Source organism: Panthera uncia, chromosome B4, assembly GCF_023721935.1.
Source record: "Panthera uncia isolate 11264 chromosome B4, Puncia_PCG_1.0, whole genome shotgun sequence".
In the NCBI taxonomy this organism is placed as follows: domain Eukaryota; kingdom Metazoa; phylum Chordata; class Mammalia; order Carnivora; family Felidae; genus Panthera; species Panthera uncia.
The window spans coordinates 52,330,459-52,354,314 of NC_064809.1; the positions used below are offsets into that span (position 1 = coordinate 52,330,459).

Here is a 23,856-nt window from a genome sequence, read left to right on the forward strand (position 1 = left end):
ATCCCCCACCAGAGTGGTATATATGTTACAACTGATGGACCTACCATAACATTATCGTTCAGAGACCATAGTTCATATTAAGGTTCACTCTTTGTGTTGTATATTCTAAGGGATTGAAAAAAAATATATATATATATATGTATAATGCTAGATATAGCATTATATATCTATCTATATCTATCTATCTATCTATATATATATATCTATATGTGTGTGTGTATATATGTATATGTATGTGTATATATATATATGTGTATATATGTGTGTGTGTGTGTGTGTATATATATGTATATATATAAAATGCTAGATATCCATGCAAACTACTTTCCCTGCCCTAAAGATCCCTGTGCTCTACCTGTTCTTTCATCATGTTCCCCTACCCTCTGGCAACCACTGATCATTTTACTGTCTCCATAGTTTTGCCTTTTCCAGATTGTCATATAGTTGGAGTCATATAGTATGTAGCCTTTTCAAATTGGCTTCTTTCACTTAGTAATATGCATTTGGGGTTCCACCAAGTATTTTCATAGCTGGATAGCTCATTTCTTTTTAGTGCTGGATAATAATCCATTTTCTGGATAGGCTTTAGTTTATTTATCCATTCATCCACTGAAGGACATCTTGATTGTTTCAAAGCATTGGCAACTATGAATAATGCTGCTATAAACATCCCTGGGCAGGTTTTTGTGTGCACATGTTTTCACCTTCTTTGGGTAAATACCAAAGAGCATAATTGCTGGATCATATGGGGAAAAATATGTTTAGTATTGTAAGAAACTGTCAATTGTTTTCCAAAGCTTCTGTGCCATTTTGCATTCTCACCAGCAATGAACAAGAGCTCCTTTTGCTCCATGCCCTCACCAGCATTTTATACTTTGGATTTTGGCCATTCTAATAAGTGCATAGTGTTATATCATTGGCACCTCAATTTGCAGTTCTCTTATATGACGTTCAAGTTCTTTTCATGTGTTTATTTGCTATCTGTAAATCTTTTTTGGTGACCTGTTATTTGGCCCATTTTTTAATCTCACTGTTTGTGCTTTATTATTGAGTTTTAAGTGTTCTTTGAATATTTTTGATAACAGTCCTTTATCTGATATGACTTTTGCAAATGTCTTCTGTCAGTCTGTGGCTTGTCCTTTTATCCTCTTTTCATTATCTGTCACAGAGCAGAAACTTTTAATTTTGATGAAGGCCAGCTTATCCATTTTTTTTGTCACAGATTATGCTTTTGATGTTGTATCTAAAAAGTCATCACTAAACCTAAGGTCATCTAGCTTTTCTCCTAAGTTATCTTCTAGAAGTTTTATAGTTTTGCATTTTACATTTAGGTCTGTCATATATTTAGACTTTATTTTTATGAAGAGTATAAGATTTGTGTCTAAATTCATTTTATTGCATGTGGATGTCCAGTTGTTCCAGCACCATTTGTTGGAAGGATTATTCTTGCTCTCTCATACTACATTTGCTCCTTTGTTAAGGATCAGTTAACTACATTTATGTAGGTCTGTTTCTGGTCTATGTATTCTGTTCCACCATCTATTTGTCTATCCGTTCACCACTGTTACACTGTCTTGTTTAATGTGGCTCTATACTATATATTGAAGTTTGGTAGTGTCAATCCTTTAACTTTGTTCTTTTTCAATATTGTGTTGGCTATTCTGGGTCTTTTGCCTCTCCAGGTTGTCAGTTTAGAAGTCAGTTTGTCAGTATCCACAAAATAATTTCCTGGGATTTTGACTGAGATTGAATCAATAGATCAAGTTGAGTAGAACTGGCATCTTGATAATACCAAGTCTTCCTATCCATGAACGTGGAATGCCTCTCTGTTTTCTTAGTTCTTTGATTTCTTTCATCAGAGTTTTTTAGTTTTTCTCACATATATCTCGTACATGTTTTAAGATTTATACCTAAACATTTCATTTTGGGGATGATAAGGTAAATGGTTTTTCAAGTTCATTTGTTCATTGCTGGCATGTAGAAAAGCAGTTGACTTTTGTGTATTAACCTTGTAGCTTGCAATCCTGCTATAATCATTTGTTACTTTCAGAAGTTCCTTTGTCAGTTCTTTTGGATTTTGTACATAGATGATCATATCTTCTGGGAATGAAAACACTTTTATTTTTTCCTTCCAAGTCTGTGTACCCTTGCTTCTTTTCCTTGTCCTGTTGTATTAAGTAGGACTCCAATACAGTAATGAAAAGTAATAGTGAGATGGGACATTCTTGCTTTGTACCTGATCTTAGTGGGAAGCTTTGAGTTTTTCATCATTAAGTATGATGTTAGCTATATATTTTTGTAGATATTCTTTGTCAAATTGAGGAAGTTTGTGTCTCTTCCATGTTTATTGAATTTTTATCACGAATGGTTGTTGGATTTTGGTCAAGTGCTTTTCTGCATCTACTGATACGAGCATGTGATTTTTCTTCTTTAGCCTTTTGATGTGATAGATTATATTAATATAATTTCTAATGTTTAACTAGTCTTACTTACCTGCGAAAAATCCCACTTGGTCATGGTATATAATTCTGTATATTGTTGGATGTGATTTGCTAATATTTGCTAATATTTTGTTGAGGAATTTTCTACCTGTGTTCATGAGAAATATTAGTATTAGGGCATTGCTGGCCTCCTGGAAATGACTTAGGAAATTTCCCCTCTGCTTATATCTTTTGAAAGAGATTATAGAAAATTGGTATACTTTCTTCATTACGTGCTGGGTAAAATCCACTAGTGAATCTTTTGGAGTCTGTGCTTTCTGTTTTAGAGGGTCATTAATTATTGGTTCAATTTCTTTAATAGATACGGGCCTGTTTATATTATCTATTTCTTCTTAGGGAAATTTGGCAGATTGTGTCCTTCAAGAAATAGGTCTATTTTATTTAGGTTATCAAATTTGTAGGCATAGAAATGTTCATAATACTCTTTTACTATCTTTAAAAAAAATTTTTTTAAGTTCATTATTTTTTGAAAGAGACAGAGTGTGAACAGTAGAGGGACAGAGAGAGAGGGAGACACAGAATCCAAAGCAGGTTTCAGGCTCCAAACTGTCACCACAGACCCCTTTGTGGGCCTCAAACTTACAAACCTGAGATCATGACCTGAGCTGAAGTCGGAAGCTAACCCACTGAGCCACCCAGGCGCCCCTCCTTTATTATTTAATGTCCATGAAGTTTGTAGTAGTGTCTTCCTTTTCATTTCTGGTATTAGTAATTAGAATCTACTCTCTTTTCTTCTTGGTGAGCATGGCTATAGGTTTATATTTTTATTTAAAAATACATTTTATTAAAAATTTTTTAATGTTTATTATTTTTTTTTTGAGAGAGAGAGAGAGAGAGAGCGAGCGCGAGCATGAGTGAGCACAAGTGGGGAGGGGCAGAGAGAGAGAGGGAGACACAAAATCCCAAGCAGGCTCTGAGCTGTCAGCACAGAGCCCAACATGGGGTTCAAACTCACAAACTGCAAGATCATGGCCCAAACTGAAGTTGGACACCCAAACAACTGAGCCACCCAGGAGCCCCATGAGGCTTATTGATTTCATTGATCTTTTCAAAGAATCATCTTTTGGTTTTGTTGATTTTTTCTTCTGAGTTTCTGTGCTCAATTTCATTTATTTCTGCTATAATTTTTATTATGTCTTTTCTTCTGCCTCATTTGGATTTAATTGGCTCTTTTTCTAATTTTCTAGGTGGAAACTTAGATTACTGGTTTTAAATTTTTCTTCTTTTCTAATATATGCATTCAGTGTTCTAAAGTTCCCTCTAATCATTGCTTTTACAACAATAGTCTTCTGTTACATTTTCTATTTAGCAATTCCTGGAATATTAGAACAATGTTAACATCTAATATAATATTTATGCAGAAACCTTGTTGAATTTATGTTAATTTTTTTAAAAAAAATTTATAGTTGACACACAATAGTACCTTAATTTCAGGTGTACAACTTAGTGATTTGGCATGTTTATACTTTATGTTGTGTTCACCACAAGTCTGGCTACCATCTCTTCCATTATATCACTACTGCAGTATTATTGACTGTATTCCTTGGGCTGTGCCTTTTATTCCCATGACTTACTCATTGCATAACAAGAAGACTGTGTCTCCCTCTTCCCTTCATCCATGTTGCCCAACCATCCTTCCCCTCTGGCAACCATCAGTTTGTATTTAAAGGTCTGATTCTGCTTTTTGTTCATTTTTTTAAGATTTCACTTATGAGTAGAATCATATGGTATTTTTCTTTCTCAGTCTGACTTATTTCACTTACCATTATACCTACTAGGTCCCTCCATATTGTCCTAAATGGCACAGTCTTGTCCTTTATATGACTGCATAATATTCCTGTGTGTGTGTGTGTGTGTGTGTGTGTACGTACGTGCACACCTCCTTTATCCATTCATTTATGAATGGACATCTGGTTGCTTCCATATCTGGGATATTGTAAATACTGCTACAATAAACATAAGGGTGCATACATCTTTTTTAATCAGGGTTTTCATTTTCTTTGGATAAATACACAACAGTAAAATTATTCTTGTGATATTTTTGTTTTTAATTTTTTGAGGAACCCCCATACTATTTTCCACCATGGCTGTACCAATTTTCCTTCCCACCAACAGTGCATGAGGTTTTCTTTTTCTCCACATCCTTGCCAACACTTGTTATTTTTTGTCATTTTGATAGTTACCATTCTAACTGGTCTAAGGGGATATCTCATTGTGGTTTTGATTTACATTTCCCTGATGATTACTGATGTTGAGTATCTTTTCATGTGTCTGTTGGCCATCTGTGTGTCTTCTTTGGAAAAATGTCTATTCAGGTCCTCTGCCCATATTTTAATCAGATTTTTTTTGGTGTTGAGTTATATAAATTCTTTATTTTGGATATTAACCCTTGTCAGATATATCATTTGCAAATATTTTCTCCCCTTCAGCAGGTTATCTTTTGTTTTGTTGATGGTTCCCTTTCCTGTGTAAATACTTTTTATTTTTATATAGTTCCAATAGTTTATTTTAGTTTTTGTTTCCTTTACATGAGGAGACAGATCTAGAAAAATCTTGCTACAGCCAATGTCAGAGAAATTACTACCTGTGTTCTCTTCTAGGACTTTTATTGTTTCAGATCTCAAATTTAGGTCTTTAATCCATTTTGAGTTTATTTGGATGTATGGTATTAAAAAGTGGTTCACTTCCATTCTTTTACATATGGCTGTCCAGTTTTTCCAACACCATTTATAGAAGAGACTGTCTTCCCCATTATATATTTCTGCTACCTTTGTTGTGAATTAATTGACCATTTAATTGTGTTTATTTCTGGGGTGTCTATTCTGTTCTTTTGATCTCTGTGTCTATTTTTTGTGCCAATACCATGCTGTTTTGATTGCTACAGTTTTGTAGTTATCTTGAAATCTACTTTGTGATACATCCAGTTTTGTACTTCTTTCTCAAGATCACTAGTCTTCTGTGGCTCCATACAAATTTTAGTATTATTTTCTCTTGTTTTGTGAAAAATGGTGCTGGTATTTTGACAAGGATTGCATTGAGTCTGTAGATTGCTTTGGGTAATATGAATATTTTAATGATATTAATTCTTCCCATCTATGAGCATGGAATATCTTTCCATTTGTTTTTGTCATCTTCAATTTGTTTTTTTTAAAGCAGTTTTAAATGTTTGTTTATTTTGAGAGAGAGCGTGCCCACAAGTGGGGGAGAGACAGAGAGAGAGGGAGACACACAATCCCAAGCAGGCTCTGCAATTGTCAGCACAGAGCCCGGCTTGGGGCTTGAACTCATGAACCATCAGATCATGACCTGAGCCAAAACTAAGGTCAGATACTTAATCTATTGAGCCACCCAGGTATCCTTGTCATCTTCAGTTTCTTTCATCAGTGTTTTATGGTTTTTGAAGTATACTTCTTTCACCTCTTTGGTTAAGTTTATTCTTACATATTTTATTCTTTTTAGTCCAGTTGTAAATGGTGTTGTTTTTAAAATTTCTCTTTTCTTCTCTTTTGTCATTATTGTATAGAAATGCTACCAATTTCTGGTTATTTATTTTGTTTCCTGTTACTTTACTGCATTTATTTATTATTTCTAGTAGTTGTTTTATGCAGTCTTTAGGATTTTCTTTTTTTTCCTTTTTTTAAAGTTTATTTATTTATTTTGAAAGAGAGCAACCAGTGAAAGGGGAGAGAGAGAGAGGGAGAGAGAGAACCCCAAGCAGGTTCTATGCTTAGCAGCACCGACTCACCAACTATGAGATCATAACCTGAGCTGAAACCAAGAGTCAGACACTTTAACCAACTTAACCACCCAGGTGCCCCAGGATTCTTTATAGTATAAATGTGTGTCATTTTAATTGTCTATAGATGTCTATAGTAGAGTTTTCTGAATGGACAATCATATTGTCTGAGACAGAAGTCAGTTTTATATTATTCTTTCCAATTCTTATATCTGTTGTTTGTTTTTGCCTTATTTCCTTGGCTTCAGTACTATCTTAAATAGAAGCAGTGACAATGGGCATTCTTTTCTCATATGTGACCTTAATGAAAATGCTTTTATAAATTCACCATTAAGTAATATGTGTGCAGTGTAATATGGTAGATACACTTTATTTAAAAAAAATGTTTAATCAATTAGCATGAGTGAAGGAGGGACAAAGAGAGAGAATTCCAAGCAGACTCCACGCTGTCAGTGCAGAGCCCTACATGGGGCTTGATCTCGCAAACCATGAGATCATGACCTGAGCTAAAATCAAGAGGTGAACACTTAAGCGACTTAGCTACCCAGGTGTGCCTGGTAGATATACTTTAAAAGTTAATATGCTCAAATATTTTTCTTATCATAAATGAGTGGTTAACTATATTGGATGCATTTACTACATCTGTTAGGATAACCATGGAATTTTTCTCCTTCTTTAATACAATGATTAAATTAACATATATATTTTTTTATCTTATTTGGTGGTACCCTTGCACTTCTGGAACAAATTGCATTTGGTCTTTTCTTTCATTGTCCTTGTCTAGTTTTGGTTTCAAGGGTATATAAGTCTTATGAGTTGGATGGCTTTCTTTTCTGTTATCTAAGTACTTTGTGTGTGTGTGTGTGTGTGTGTGTGTGTGTGTGTGTGTGTGTGTTGAGAGAAAGGAAGAAAGAGAAGGTGGGGAGAATCTGTTCCTTAAAAGCTTGGTAAAACCATTTTAAAACACTCTGGATCTGTTGTCTTTTTCAGAAGCTAGTGATAGTAAATGTGAAAGAATTTTGATATCCAATTTAGTTTTTTAGAGATTACTTATTGCCATTTATTTTCTATGTGTATCTTCTGAGAACTCAGAGGGACACAAAGTAAAGAAAGCAAAAACACTATAGATATCATAGATGCTAAAATGGTATTATGTAGTCTTTGGCATACTCACTAATGTAACACAGAAACAGTCTGTAAACATGGGTTCTTTATTGTGAAGTGTTGGTGGTGTGGGAGTTGGGGAGAATAGGTAATGTTGGTTGCAGGGATACATTACGTATAACTGAAGGTCAGCTTTTACTTTACTTTGGCTTATTCACTGTGACACATTAACAAAAGTATAGACATAATTATCAATGTAATATGATACAAAGTTTCTTCTACTAAATTCTTAAATACCGAATGAGAAATCTCATACTCAATATTTTTTCCCCTGTGAAAATTAAAACAAGTTTAATTCTTTTTGAAGCCATAAAACCTAGAGCCACTGTGCAAGCTAATTTTCTCACTGTCATTATTGTCCTCAAGTCTATAAAAATTGCTACTCTTTTTGCACTTGACTAAAGCTGGCAATGTGAACAAACAGTAGTAAATTAGATGATTGCTTACAGATGTAAGCAAACACAATCTTGCTCGAAAATTGGAAACATCCAAGAAAGCTTCAAAGCAGCACTATCCATCAGCCATCACAATCAATTGCTGGGGAATTGCTAAGTTCTTATTCTGTCTAGCACTGAAGATTTTAAAGACTATTCCAAATGCAAAGAACTGAAACTTTAAGCCTTTTGAAATCTAAGATTCTAAACAATGTTTATCAAACCGTATTTCAGGAACCATCTCCATCAGCACATATGAGCTAGTTTTAAAAATGCAGATTTCTTGACCTACCCCTAGATCCATAGAATCAGAATCTGTTGGGAGCTTCCAAGATACTGCATTTTTAAGGTTTCTGTTACTGTCACCACCACCTTTCAGCGTTTTTGTGTACAGCAAAATATGAGGATGTTTTCCCTAAAGCATATTTAATCACTCATCACCATCATCAACTAAAAGTAATTTATCATATGCTTCTCTAGAGACATTTTCAAAAAGCATGACTTCTACTTGCAGAAAAATTCTTTTTTGTACTAATATGAATTTCATAATTTGATTTCATAAAGTGAGGTACAGTTGTGTTTATCATACTTTTTTTAGAAGGAATATCTGCTGAAGCAAGAATTTGTAATGTATGTTTTAAGAGCAAATGGGAAACTGACAAGTTTTAATAAAAAATATTGATGAATGAAAAAACAGTAATAAGGTTCACTTCAAAATCATTGAGGAAAACTTAAGAGGACACCTAAAGGAACTCTTCTACAATTTGATTTACTGTTAAAACACTTTTAAAAGGACAAATAATCAGGGTAGATGACAATGAGGTAGTTGTGTTGATAATTAAAGTATTTTGATAAATGGATGAAATAATTGAAGTAATGAGCATGGAGACAATTTCAACAGTCATCTCAGATTAAAGAGAAGAGAAAAAGGATGGGAAGGATGGTGGGGAGACAGTTTAGTCAAAACAAAGAATTGCCAGAACCGCTATAGACATTCATGCATTTAATATGCTGATGACTTTTTCTAATTTATCTAACTGATGCACATTTTATTCTTTATCTGAAGGGAATCTCTTAGTTATAACATTTGTTAGCTACTTTGGAGCCAAACTTCACAGGCCAAAAATAATCGGAACAGGGTGCCTAATCATGGGAGTTGGAACACTGCTCATTGCAATGCCTCAGTTCTTCATGCAGCAGTAAGTCTAAAGCAATTATTTTTTTCTTGATTTAACCAACTGTATTGCTCACTTTTTATAATTACAATTGTTTAAGAAAATCACACATGGCTTAAAGCATGATGATTTATACCTTATTTTTGTTATATCCTCTGGGAAAAAATTCAGAATACTTACAAGTTTGCTTAAAATTTAATAATCTGTAAAAAAAATTGATATACAGCTATGTATCGATGTCAGCAAAAACTAAAAGGAAATTTCACTATATGTCTTCATTCAAATAATTTATCTGGGGAGACAAAATAAGTAAAAAATTAGTGTATTGTGGTAGATGTCAAATGGGTAATGAATGAATGCTTCTGACAATATGCTGGGTCACTTGACTGGCAGATCATTGACTAAGGGTATTTTATCAATTCAAATAGCTATTCAGTGTCCAAATACTATCTCATAGAACTTTTTCAGTAGGTATAGGTTGTCGGTATCCTTTAACCCTGAAGGCTGCTTTTGGTACTTTTGCTACTAAGTTTGTTAGTACTTGCATACAACTTTAGTAGTTCCAAAGATTTTCCACCATCTTTATATCATTTCACCTTTACCTGTGAAGTAGAAGAGCATAGTTTGTCTTTTTAGCTTAGGACTAATGATCATGACTTAGTCAACTTTTTCAAGGTTAGGTGTCCTGTAATTATAGAACTGGAATCCTAAAACAAGTATTCTGACTTCATGCATATCTATGTTGCCTTCCTTATCCATGGTTACCTATTGCCAACTGAGAGAAGTGACTACCTAGAGGTTTTGAAGCAAGATAATAGTTTTTTAAAATTATATATCAAATAATACTTTGATACTGTTCACTCTAGATCATTGTATTATGACATTTTAGAGCTATACAGACTTAGGTATGATATAGTACAAACGTTTTCTTGGATTCCCAAGTTACTATATAAATATAGTCAGATTTTTACCTCTGTGGTCAATCTATAAAGATAGTGCACAGAATCCTCTGAGTGGGATCTCTTGTACTTATTTGGATAGTTTCCCTGGCCCCTTCATTTTTACTTGGAGAGAGATTGGTGTTTTCAGAACTTCTGCCTACTCTTTGAACACCTATCCAGCCTCCTTTTCATGAGGCAGAAGTTTTCCTTGGATCACTGAGGTTCTACAAAGGTGCCATTTGGAGTCAATGGAAAAACAGCAAGCAAAGGAAAAGGCTGAGGAAATGGATCTTCACTCTGCCTAATCCCTGCTTGATCAATAGCTGTGACACTACTATCTGTTCTAGTCACTGAACCCCCATGCAACAGTTTGCCAGGTGGTGGGGGTGGGGGGAAGAATTCCATTACTTAAAAACATAAAATTAGAAAGTAGTTCCAGAGGATAAATAAATCTATGACTCTTGACATAACTCATTCTGCAGTGGGTCTTTTCTATATGACCTTGGACATGTTACTTAAGCTTTCCAGGCCTCAGTTTATGCATATTAAAAATAGGTATTATAAGTATTAAAAATAATAACTAGCTTATAATATTGCAAATATTAAATGAGATGACACAGGTAAAATGCTTGCTAAGTTTCCTCATATATCTAGTAACTGTGTCATTATTGTTATGCATTGTTATGAGACCTTCTTAGATCATTAAGCCACCTGGTTTTAACCAGAGGCAAGTAATGGGTTGTCTTCAGATTAATAATTTTGTCACTTCAAGTTAGTGACAAATATAAAACATTCTGTTTCCACTTAATCAAAAGCCAAAACCTCAAGATCACAAAAGTGGTAAAAAGCAACAAAGCATTTCCACAGGGATCTTAGTAATTTGAGTACAATCGTTTAGCAGTCAAGCAAAAGAGGGAGTTCACACATGACTGTCTAGGTTCTTACATAATTGAAAATTTTAGATGCCAAGTGAATGTTGACTTTACTAGTATTTGAAGTTTTCCAGTTAAAGAAGTAAAATTTTCTAGTAAAAGATTTTTCTTTTTTCTAGTAAAAGAAAATCAGAAAAAGACCAGCCAGGCAGCCAGGCTAGGGTTATCAAAGGTTGCCAAAGGGTCAAAGACAAATTATTAGGCACTACTTTTTTGTATGTTTGAAGTTATATTTGTTTATTTATTATTTAGTGTCTGCATTGGCCTGGTACTGTGCCATGTAATGGGGCTACTTCAGTGAGAAAAAAACAAAATGAAATTAAACAAAAATATATGTGCACAATTTTTACCCATGAAGTTTACTATTTACTAAGGCTTATTATAATAACTTCTTTTTAACTTTTCACAGTATTATTTGGACAATTGTCCAAATGTCATTTTTGATCTCCAAGAGACCACTATACTCTTCTGCCTAGCAGAGTACTTTTGATTTCCAGCAAAACATAACACTGATAATGGATATCAATTATTGAGGGGCTACCATGAACAGACTGTGTTTAGCTTTATGTGTGTGAGCTCACCTGAATCATGAATTTAAAAAATATATATTGGTGGTTTTTCTAGGTAATGCAGATAGAGTAGAGACAAAAAAATCTCTGTTCTCTTGGATCTTATGAGGAGGAGACAGATAATAAAGAAATAAATAATGATACAGTATTCCAGATAATGTTAAGTGCTATATAGGAAAATAACCTGCTGAAGACACATAAGGAGTATGTTGTGGGGAGGAAGGGTTGCAGTTTAAAGTAGGGTTATGAGGGGATGGCTCACCCATATGATGACCCTTGGGAAAGACTGAGAGATGAAGAAGACACCCATGCAGACACCTGGGGAAGAAAGATTCTGTGCTGATTGAATAATGAATATAAAGTTCCTGCAGCAGGAGGGAATCTGGCATGTGGGTAAACAGCAGGGAGGCCTGTGTGTCTGAAGTAGGACAAGCAAGGGGAAAATGTAAGGGGGAATAGCAGAGGCTGTCAGGGTTGTTTCTCAAACTTTGGTGGACATTTGTGTCACCTGAAGCTCTTGGTAGAATAAAGATTCTGATTTAGTAGTTCTTCGATAGGGTTTGAGATTCAGCTGATGCTGTTGGTCTGCAGACTTCACCTTGAATAGTAAGGTTGCACACAATTGCAACTTCAGCTTCTTCTTGGTATGAGATGGGAAGCTGGTGGAGAGCTTTGAGCAGAATGGCATGATCTCACTTACATTTTTTAAGGGCCATGCAGACTGCTGCTTGGAAAAATAACTCTGGTGAGGGAAATGTGGGAGTAGGAAGACTATTTAGATGGCTACTGTAGAACTTCATGTCTCTGAATCAAGATTGTTTCAGAGTCTGAATCCAGGTCAGGAACTAAAATCCGTGGTTTAAAAGCATTTAAACCACTGGTCACCTGTGAAATTACTTCTCTGCCTCCTTATCCAACAGAACCTAAATTGTACAGACTACATGGATACCCCTACTTTACCACCAAAAATATTGAAATTGGAAAAGGTTAATTGATTTTTCTAGAGTGTCATATCTAGTAATTAGTGGCAAAGGAGACACTTGCATAAATTACATTTATTCAAAATCTAAATAATTGTTATGCTAAACAGTTTCATTTTGATAGAATGAATTAGGAAAGCTCAAATAATTTAAATTTTTTTTATTTTTTTTAATATATGAAATTTATTGTCAAATTGGTTTCCATACAACACCCAGTGCTCATCCCAAAAGGTGCCCTCCTCAGTACCCATCACCCACCCTCCCCTCCCTCCCACCCCCCATCAACCCTCAGTTTGTTCTCAGTTTTTAAGTCTCTTATGCTTTGGCTCTCTCCCACTCTAACCTCTTTTTTTTTTTTTTCCTTCCCCTCCCCCATGTGTTTCTGTTAAGTTTCTCAGGATCCACATAAGAGTGAAACCATATGGTATCTGTCTTTCTCTGTATGGCTTATTTCACTTAGCATCACACTCTCCAGTTCCATCCACGTTGCTACAAATGGCCATATTTCATTCTTTCTCATTGCCACGTAGTATTCCATTGTGTATATAAACCACAATTTCTTTATCCATCCATCAGTTGATGGACATTTAGGCTCTTTCCATAATTTGGCTATTGTTGAGAGTGCTGCTATAAACATTGGGGTACAAGTGCCCCTATGCATCAGTACTCCTGTATCCCTTGGATAAATTCCTAGCAGTGCTATTGCTGGGTCATAGGGTAGGTCTATTTTTAATTTTCTGAGGAACCTCTACACTGCTTTCCAGAGCGGCTGCACCAATTTGCATTCCCACCAACAGTGCAAGAGGGTTCCCGTTTCTCCACATCCTCGCCAGCATCTATAGTCTCCTGATTTGTTCATTTTGGCCACTCCGACTGGCGTGAGGTAAAATCTGAGTGTGGTTTTGATTTGTATTTCCCTGATAAGGAGCGACGTTGAACATCTTTTCATGTGCCTGTTGGCCATCCGGATGTCTTCTTTAGAGAAGTGTCTATTCATGTGTTCTGCCCATTTCTTCACTGGGTTATTTGTTTTTTGGGTGTGGAGTTTGGTGAGCTCTTTATAGATTTTGGATACTAGCCCTTTGTCCAATATGTCATTTGCAAATATCTTTTCCCATTCCATTGGTTGCCTTTCAGTTTTGTTGGTTGTTTCCTTTGCTGTGCAGAAGCTTTTTATCTTCATAAGGTCCCAGTAATTCACTTTTGCTTTTAATTCCCTTGCCTTTGGGAATGTGTCGAGTAAGAGATTGCTATGGCTGAGGTCAGAGAGGTCTTTTCCTGCTTTCTCCTCTAAGCTTTTGATGGTTTCCTGTCTCACATTCAGGTCCTTTATCCATTTTGAGTTTATTTTTGTGAATGGTGTGAGAAAGTGGTCTAGTTTCAACCTTCTGCATGTTGCTGTCCATTTCTCCCAGCACCATTTGTTAAAGAGACTGTCTTTTTTCCATTGGATGTTCTTTCCTGCTTTGTCAAAGATGAGTTGGCCATACGTTTGTGGGTCTAGTTCTGGGGTTTCTATTCTATTCCATTGGTCTATGTGTCTGTTTTTGTGCCAATACCATGCTGTCTTGATGATGACAGCTTTGTAGTAGAGGCTAAAGTCTGGGATTGTGATGCCTCCTGCTTTGGTCTTCTCCTTCAAAATTACTTTGGCTATTCGGGGCCTTTTGTGGTTCCATATGAATTTTAGGATTGCTTGTTCTAGTTTCAAGAAGAATGCTGGTGCAATTTCGATTGGGATTGCATTGAATGTGTAGATAGCTTTGGGTAGTATTGACATTTTGACAATATTTATTCTTCCAATCCATGAGCAGGGAATGTCTTTCCATTTCTTTAAATCTTCTTCAATTACCTGCATAAGCTTTCTAAAGTTTTCAGCATACAGATCTTGTACATCTTTGGTTAGATTTATTCCTAGGTATTTTATGCTTCTTGGTTTAATTGTGAATGGGATCAGTTTCTTTATTTGTCTTTCTGTTGCTTCATTGTTAGTGTATAAGAATGCAACTGATTTCTGTACATTGATTTTGTATCCTGCAACTTTGCTGAATTCATGTATCAGTTCTAGCAGACTTTTGGTGGAGTCTGTCGGATTTTCCATGTATAATATCATGTCATCTGCAAAAAGCGAAAGCTTGACTTCATCTTTGCCAATTTTGTTGCCTTTGATTTCCTTTTGTTGTCTGATTGCTGATGCTAGAACTTCCAGCACTATGTTAAACAACAGCAGTGAGAGTGGGCATCCCTGTCGTGTTCCTGATCTCAGGGAAAAAGCTCTCAGTTTTTCCCCATTGAGGATGATGTTAGCTGTGGGCTTTTCATAAATGGCTTTTATGATGTTTAAGTATGTTCCTTCTATCCCGACTTTCTCAAGGGTTTTTATTAAGAAAGGGTGCTGGATTTTGTCAAAGGCCTTTTCTGCATCGATTGACAGGATCATATGGTTCTTCTCTTTTTTTTTTGTTAATGTGATGTATCACGTTGATCGATTTGCGAATGTTGAACCAGCCCTGCATCCCAGGAATGAATCCCACTTGATCATGGTGAATAATTCTTTTTATATGCCGTTGAATTCGATTTGCTAGTATCTTATTGAGAATTTTTGCATCCATATTCATCAGGGATATTGGCCTGTAGTTCTCTTTTTTTACTGGGTCTCTGTCTGGTTTAGGAATCAAAGTAATACTGGCTTCATAGAATGAGTCTGGAAGTTTTCCTTCCCTTTCTATTTCTTGGAATAGCTGGAGAAGTATAAGTATTATCTCTGCTTTAAACGTCTGGTAGAACTCCCCTGGGAAGCCATCTGGTCCTGGACTCTTATTTGTTGGGAGATTTTTGATAACCAATTCAATTTCTTCACTGGTTATGGGTCTGTTCAAGCTTTCTATTTCCTCCTGATTGAGTTTTGGAAGGTGTGGGTGTTTAGGAATTTGTCCATTTCTTCCAGGTTGTCCAATTTGTTGGCATATAATTTTTCATAGTATTCCCTGATAATTGCTTGTATCTCTGAGGGATTGGTTGTAATAATTCCATTTTCATTCATGATTTTATCTGTTTGGGTCATCTCCCTTTTCTTTTTGAGAAGCCTGGCTAGAGGTTTGTCAATTTTGTTTATTTTTTCAAAAAACCAACTCTTGGTTTCGTTGATCTGCTCTACAGTTTTTTTTAGATTCTATATTGTTTATTTCTGCTCTGATCTTTATTATTTCTCTACTTCTGCTGGGTTTAGGCTGCCTTTGCTGTTCTGCTTCTATTTCCTTTAGGTGTGCTATTAGATTTTGTATTTGGGATTTTTCTTGTTTCTTGAGATAGGCCTGGATTGCAATGTATTTTCCTCTCAGGACTGCCTTCGCTGTGTCCCAAAGCGTTTGGATTGTTGTATTTTCATTTTCGTTTGTTTCCATATATTTTTTAATTTCTTCTCTAATTGCCTGGTTGACCCACTCATTCGTTAGTAGGGTGTTCTTTAACCTCCATGCTTTTGGAGGTTTTCCAGACTTTTTCCTGTGGTTGATTTCAAGCTTCATAGCATTGTGGTCTGAAAGTATGCATGGTATAATGTCAATTCTTGTAAACTTATGAAGGGCTGTTTTGTGACCCAGTATATGATCCATCTTGGAGAATGTTCCATGTGCACTCGAGAAGAAAGTATATTCTGTTGCTTTGGGATGCAGAGTTCTAAATATATCTGTCAAGTCCATCTGATCCAATGTATCATTCAGGGCCCTTGTTTCTTTATTGACCGTGTGTCTAGATGATCTATCCATTTCTGTAAGTGGGGTGTTAAAGTCCCCTGCAATTACCACATTCTTATCAGTAAGATCGCTTATGTTTATGAGTAATTGTTTTATATATTTGGGGGCTCCGGTATTCGGCACATAGACATTTATAATTGTTAGCTCTTCCTGATGGATAGACCCTGTAATTATTATATAATGCCCTTGTTCATCTCTTGTTACAGCCTTTAACTTAAAGTCTAGTTTGTCTGATATAAGTATGGCTACTCCAGCTTTCTTTTGGCTTCCAGTAGCATGATAAATAGTTCTCCATCCCCTCACTCTCAATCTAAAGGTGTCCTCAGGTCTAAAATGAGTCTCTTGTAGACAGCAAATAGATGGGTCTTGTTTTTTATCCATTCTGATACCCTATGTCTTTTGGTTGGCGCATTTAATCCATTTACATTCAGTGTTATTATAGAAATATACAGGTTTAGAGTCATTGTGATGTCTGTATGTTTTATGCTTGTAGTGATGTTTCTGGTACTTTGTCTCACAGGATCCCCCTTAGGATCTCTTGTAGGGCTGGTTTCGTGGTGACAAATTCCTTCAGTTTTTGTTTGTTTGGGAAGACCTTTATCTCTCCTTCTATTCTAAATGACAGACTTGCTGGATAAAGGATTCTCGGCTGCATATTTTTTCTGTTTAGCACACTGAAGATCTCGTGCCAATCCTTTCTGGCCTGCCAAGTTTCAAAAGAGAGATCAGTCACGAGTCTTATAGGTCTCCCTTTATATGTGAGGGCACGTTTATCCCTTGCTGCTTTCAGAATTTTCTCTTTATCCTTGTATTTTGCCAGTTTCACTATGATATGTCGTGCAGAAGATCGATTCAAGTTACGTCTGAAGGGAGTTCTCTGTGCCTCTTGGATTTCAGTGCCTTTTTCCTTCCCCAGTTCAGGGAAGTTCTCAGCTATAATTTCTTCAAGTACCCCTTCAGCACCTTTCCCTCTCTCTTCCTCCTCTGGGATACCAATTATGTGTATATTATTTCTTTTTCGTGTATCACTTAGTTCTCTAATTTTCCCCTCATACTCCTGGATTTTTTTTATCTCTCTTTCTCTCAGCTTCTTCTTTTCCATAACTTTATCTTCTAGTTCACCTATTCTCTCCTCTGCCTCTTCAATCCGAGCTGTCGTCGTTTCCATTTTGTTTTGCATTTTGTTTAAAGCACTTTTCATCTCCTCGTGACTGTTCCTTAGTCCCTTGATCTCTGTGGCAAGAGATTCTCTGCTGTCCTGTATACTGTTTTCAAGCCCAGCGATTAATTTTATGACTATTATTCTAAATTCACTTTCTGTTATATTATTTAAATCCTTTTTGATCAGTTCATTAGCTGTTGTTATTTCCTGGAGATTCTTCTGAGGGGAATTCTTCCGTTTGGTCATTTTGGATAGTCCCTGGAGTGGTGAGGTCCTGCAGGGCACTTCTCCTGTGCTGTGGTGTATAACTGGAGTTGGTGGGCGGGGCCGCAGTCCGACCTGATGTCTGTCCCCAGCCCACTGCTGGGGCCACAGTCAGACTGGTGTGTGCCTTCTCTTCCCCTCTCCTAGGGGCGGGATTCACTGTGGCGTGGCGTGGCCCGTCTGGGCTACTTGCACACTGCCAGGCTTGTGGTGCTGGGGATCTGGCGTATTAGCTGGGGTGGGTAGGCAAGGTGCACGGGGGCAGGAGGGGCAGGCTTAGCTCGCTTCTCCTTAGGTGATCCACTTCAGGAGGGGCCCTGTGGCAGCGGGAGGGAGTCAGATCCGCTGCATGAGGTTTGGCTCCGCAGAAGCACAGAGTTGGGTGTTTGCGCGGAGCGAGCAAATTCCCTGGCAGGAACTGGTTCCCTTTGGGATTTTGGCTGGGGGATGGGCGGGGGAGATGGCGCTGGGGAGCGCCTTTGTTCCCCACCAAACTGAGCTCTGCCGTCCGGGGGCTCAGCAGCTCTCCCTCCCTTTGTCCTCCAGCCTTCCCGCTTTCGGAGCAGAGCTGTTAACTTATGACCTCCCAGACGCTAAGTCGCGCTTGCTGTCGGAACACAGTCTGTCCCGCCCCTCCGCTTTTGCCAGCCCGACTCGGGGGCTCTGCTTGGCCAGCGAGCCGCCCCTCCGCCCCGTCTCCCTCCCACCAGTCCGTGGAGCGCGCACTGCCTGGCCGCCCCTTCTACCCTCTTCCGTGGGCCTCTCATCTGCGCTTGGCTCCGGAGGCTCTGTTCTGCTAATCCTCTGGCGGTTTTCTGGGTTATTTAGGCAGGTGTAGGTGGAATCTAAGTGATCAGCAGGACGCGCGGTGAGCCCAGCGTCCTCCTATGCCACCATCTTCCCTCTCTCTCTAATTTAAAATTTTAAAAATTCTACATAATCATGATTGACATTAATTTTAAGAGCTCTAAGGCACTATAACAGCCCATGGTACCTCTGCAATTATTAAAGAAAGAAAATTATATTTATCATTATTTTAATGCTGAATGTTCTCTTGGGTAGCTGAGAATCGACAAATAGTTATCCTCATTAAGTGGTTTTTAAACTATTTTGCCCAGAGAACCATATGATAAAAGTAACAACTCTGAACTTCTTTCCTTAAATACTAACATACATACAAAAATGTTGTTACTTTTTCTGTAAGGTTCATGGACCTAGCGAGGTATAGATTATGCAAAACTGATATAAGGTGACCCATCTATCAGTCTATATATTTTAATACCTCAATACATGTTTTACTTACATGGCTGAGTAGGTTGTTATTACTAATATTATAAATACATTACTCTGATTCCTAGTCTTTAGTCATATGGTACCTGAACAAAAAGAGAACCATGATGATGTTGAGAAAAAGATAATGTTGTGATGTCCTTTTATCAGGTACCTCTTTTTGGAGAGTGCAGTGGACAGAGAAATTGTCTCATGAAGGATAATTTGAGAGGGAGCATGGCTGGGGAACTGAAGATAGAATTATCACAGTGTTTCCATTCAGCCTTGGCTCTTCAATCCAGCTGCCATTGTAACCATACATCAGAGGAAAGAATGGCATTAGAAATAACTTTGAGCCCTAACAATAAACTCTAGAGAAAAGTGATACCATCCAGATAAACAGTTCAAAATCCCCTTATATCAGGGGAGAGGAATATGGCAGCAAAATAGGCAGACCCTAGGCTCACCTCATCCCATGAACACAGCTACTATCAAATCCTCCTAAATACCCCAGAAACCAACTTGAAGACTGACAGAACAAACTCCACAGCTAACGGGAGAGAAGAGGCCACATCGAAGAAGGTAGGAAATGCAGATTTGGTATAGGGGAGAAATAGGTCACAGGTGCTGCAGAAGGGAGGGTGCTGTGGTCACAGAGAAGGGCACGAGAGAGAAGAGCACACAGGGGAATGCACAAGGAGAAAGTTTCTCTAAAGTTACTGACTTGGAAAACAAGAGAGGTTGAATTTCATGTGTTCTTGCAACCAGCGGGGCATAAAGTTTAGAGTTTAAAGGTCAGCAGACCTGGTGGATAGAGCCCAGAGGGCACTGTGCTGGTCCTAGAGATAAGGCAGACAAACAAGCCAGGGGCATACAGCATGGAGACAGCAATCTGAAGAGTACCTGAAGCACACAGGGGTGAGATTATTTGCTCTTCTTGGTCATCTTGAAGCATATTCCAACGAGACCGCATTCACAGAGATGCCTCTTGGAACAAAGGAGCTGGTACCATTCCCCTTCCCCACTGTTCCTCAGCATAAGCACAGAGCCATCTGCTGGAAGCAGCACAGCACCAACACTAACTTCCTAACTTGCTTATACCAAGCCCCACACCCCTGTGCTCTGGCAGGACTGCTCTTCTCTGTCAAGCTTCCATCAGTTCCAGTGCAGCAGGCTCCATCCTCTGAAGATGAACATAAACCTCTGCCCATACCATGTCTCCCAACCAGAGTTCTCCAGGGCCTTGGCTCTGGTGGAAGTGGTATCATGTCTCATTTCATGACCAAACCAAGCACATCTAATTAAAACTCACCACATTCAGGCCAGGGAGCAAACACTGCCCGCAGCAGACAACAAAAGCCTCTGAGGACAACCGGCCTGAAGGATAGATCAGCTAAAACAAAACAGCAAAGCGCATGCAGCACATACCTGAGACACCCCCTGAAGCACCAGGCCCTGGACACTTCATGACCTCTTCATAAAGTCATTACTTTCAGGCATAGGAGACATAGTTGGCTTTTCTAACACAGAGAAGAAGGCAGAGACTTAGGCAAAATGCAAAGATGGAGGAATTTATCCCAAATGAGAGCACAAGATAAGGCCATAGCCAGAGATCTAGGTGAAACAGTTTTAAGTAACACACCTGATAGAGAATGACAGTAGAAGAAATCAGTGAGACCCTTACTACAGAGATAACAGAGTTGAAAAAGAATCAAAAATGAAGAGTGCGATAAACAAGATTGGAAACAGGCTTGATGAAATAATCAGCATTCTGGAAGAAGCCGAGGAATGAATTAGTGACCTAGAAAGCAAAATAATGGAAAATAATGAGACTAAACAAAAGAGAGAAAGAATTATGGAACACGAGAATAGATATAGAAAACTCAGTATCTCTATCAAATGTAAAAACATTCATATTGTAGGAGTCCTAGAAGAAGAGAGAGAAAAGGGTGCAGAAAATTTGAGGAAAATAATAGCTGAAATCTAGGGAAAGAAACAGACATCCAGATCCAGGAGGCACAGAGAACTCCCAACAAAATCAACAAAAGCAGGCCAACAATCAGACATATTGTAATTAAATTTGCAAAATATAGTGATAAAGAAACTAAAAGCAGAAAGTCAAAATAAGTCCTTAACTTATACAGGAAGACCCTGTAAGGCTAGTTGCAAATTTCTCAACAGAAACTTGGCAAGCTAGAAGGGAGCAGCATGATATATTCAAAGTGCTGGAATGGGGAAGACTGCAAAAAAGAATACTCTGTTCAGCAAGGTTATCATTCAGAATAGAAGGAGAGATAAAGAGTTTCCCACACAAACGAAAACTAAAGGAGTTTGTGACCACTAAACCAGCCCTGCAAGAAATATTAAAGGGTACTCCTTGAATGCAAAGGAGAGACCAAATGTGACAAAGACAAGATCAGAAAAATCTGCAGAAACAATGACAAAACAAATAATAAAATGGCAGTAAATACATATCTATCAATAATTACTCTGAATATAAATGGACTAACCAATAAAAGACATAGGGTGTCAGAATGTATGTTAAAAAAAAAAAAAACAAAAAAAAACACAAGACCTATCTGTGTGCTGCCTACAAGAGACTCATTTTAGACCTAAAGACACCTGCAGATTGAAAGTGAGGGGATGGAGAAACATTTAACATGCAAATGGATTTGACATACAAGTCAAAAGCCAGAGTAGCAATACTTATATCCGACAAACTGGACTTTAAAACAAAGACTGTAACAAGACACAAAGAAGGGCACTGTCTCATAATAAAGGTGACAATCCAACAAGATCTAACAATTGTTAAGTATTTATGCAACCAACATTGGAGCACCCAAATATATAAAATAAATAATAACAAAAATAAAGGAACTAATTGATAATAATACAATAAGAGTAAGGAACTTTAACACCCCACTTACATCAATGGGCAGATCATCTAAGCAGAAAATCAACAAGGAAAAAATGGCTTTGAATGACACGCTGAACCAGATGGACTTAGATATATTCAGAACATCTCATCCTAAAAGAGCAGAATAGACATTATTTTCAAGTGCACTTGGTACATTCTCCAGAATAGATCTCATATTAGGTCACAAGTCAGATCTCAACAAGTACAAAGGATTAAAATCATACCATGCACCTTTTCTGACCATAACACTATGAAAGTAAAAGCCAACCACTAGAGAAAATTTGAAAAGACCACAAATAGATGAAGGTTAAATGGCATGCTAGTAAACAATGAATGAGTCAACCAGGAAACTAAAAAAGAAATAAAAATACATGGAAAAAAATGAAAATGAAAACATGACGGTCCAAAACGTTTGGATGCAGCAAAACATTTTTTTTTAATTTTTTAATGTTTGTTTATATTTGAGAGAGAAACAGAGTGCAAGTGGGGAAGGAGCAGAGAGTGAGGGAGACACAGAATCTGAAGCAGGCTCTAGGCTCTGAGCTGTCTGCACAGAACCCGAAGCTGGACTCAAACTCATGAACTGTGAGATCATGACATGTGAAATCATGCCATGAGCCAAAGTCAGATGCTTAACCGACTAAGCCACCCAGGCACCCCACAGCAAAAGCTATTCTAAGAGGGAAGTATATAGTGATACAGACCTACTTCAAGAAGCAAGAAAAATCTTGACAACCTAACCTTATACCTAAAGCTAGAAAAAAGAACAACAAATGAAATCTAAAGCCATCAGAAGGAGGGAAATAAATATTAGAGCAGAAATAAATGATACAGAAACTAAAGAAAAAAAAAAAGCAAAAAAAACAAAAAACAAAAAACAAAACAACAAACAATAGAACCAGATCAATTAAAACAGGAACTGTTTCTTTGAAAATATTAATAAAATTGATAAACCTTTAGCCAGACTTATCAAAAAGAAAAGAGAAAGATCCCAAATAAATAATCACAAATGCGAGAGGATAAATAACAAATAACACCATAGAAATATAAACAATTATAAGAGAATATTATAAAAACTATATGCCAACAAATTGGACAACCTAGAAGAAATGGATAAATTCCTAGAAACATATAAACTACCAAAACTGAAACCGGAAGAAATAGAAAACTTGAATAGACCTATAATCAGCAAAGATATTGAATCAGTAATCAAAAACCTCTCCCAAAACAAAAGTCCAGATGCCTTCACAGGGGAGTTCTACCAAACATTTAAAGAAGAGCTAATATCTATTCTTCTCAAACTATTCCAAAAAACAGAAAAGGAAGGGAAACTTCCAAATTCACTCTATGAGACCAACATTACCCTGATACCAAAACCAGATAAAGACTCCACTAATAAAGAGAACTATAGGCCAATACCTCATGTACATAGATACAAAAGTTCTCAAGAAAATACTAGCAAACCAAATCCAACAATACATTAAAAAAATCATTCACCACGATGAAGTAGGGTCAAAGGTGGTTCAATATTCATAAATCAATATTCATAAATCAATAAATGTGATATACCACATTAATAAAAGGAAGGATAAGAGCCATATGATTTTTACAATAGATGCAAAAAAAGCATTTGAAAAAGTACAAATCTATTCATAAAAATTTTTTTTCAACAAAGTAGATTTGGAGGGAACAAACCTCAACATAATAAAGGCCATATGTGAAAAACCTACAGCTAATATCCTCAATGGGAAAAAAACTGAGAGCTTTTCCTCTATGGTCAGGAACAAAACAGGAATGTCCTCTGTCACCAGTTTTATTCAATATGATACTGGAACTCCTAGCCACAGCAATCAGACAACAAAAAGAAAAGGTATCCAAATCAGCAGGGAAGAAGTCAAATTTTCACTATCTGCTGGTGACATGATACTCTATATAGAAAATCTGAAAGACTCCACCAAAAAAAAAAAAAAAAAAAAAAAAACCTGTGAGAACTGATAAATTCACCAAAGTCACAGGAGACAAAATCAATGTACAGAAATATTTTGCATTTCTATACA

At 37.0% G+C, this 23,856-nt stretch overlaps 1 protein-coding gene across 1 annotated transcript in view; it reads left to right on the forward strand.

The window, feature by feature from the left end:
• Positions 1-23,856, forward strand: part of SLCO1C1 (solute carrier organic anion transporter family member 1C1) — a 72,425-nt gene that overhangs the window by 13,302 nt on the left and 35,267 nt on the right. Inside the window, exon 4 of the mRNA XM_049627159.1 lies at positions 8,902-9,034. Within this exon, the coding sequence (XP_049483116.1) occupies positions 8,902-9,034 (133 nt within the window). The remainder of the gene's footprint in view (positions 1-8,901; positions 9,035-23,856) is intronic.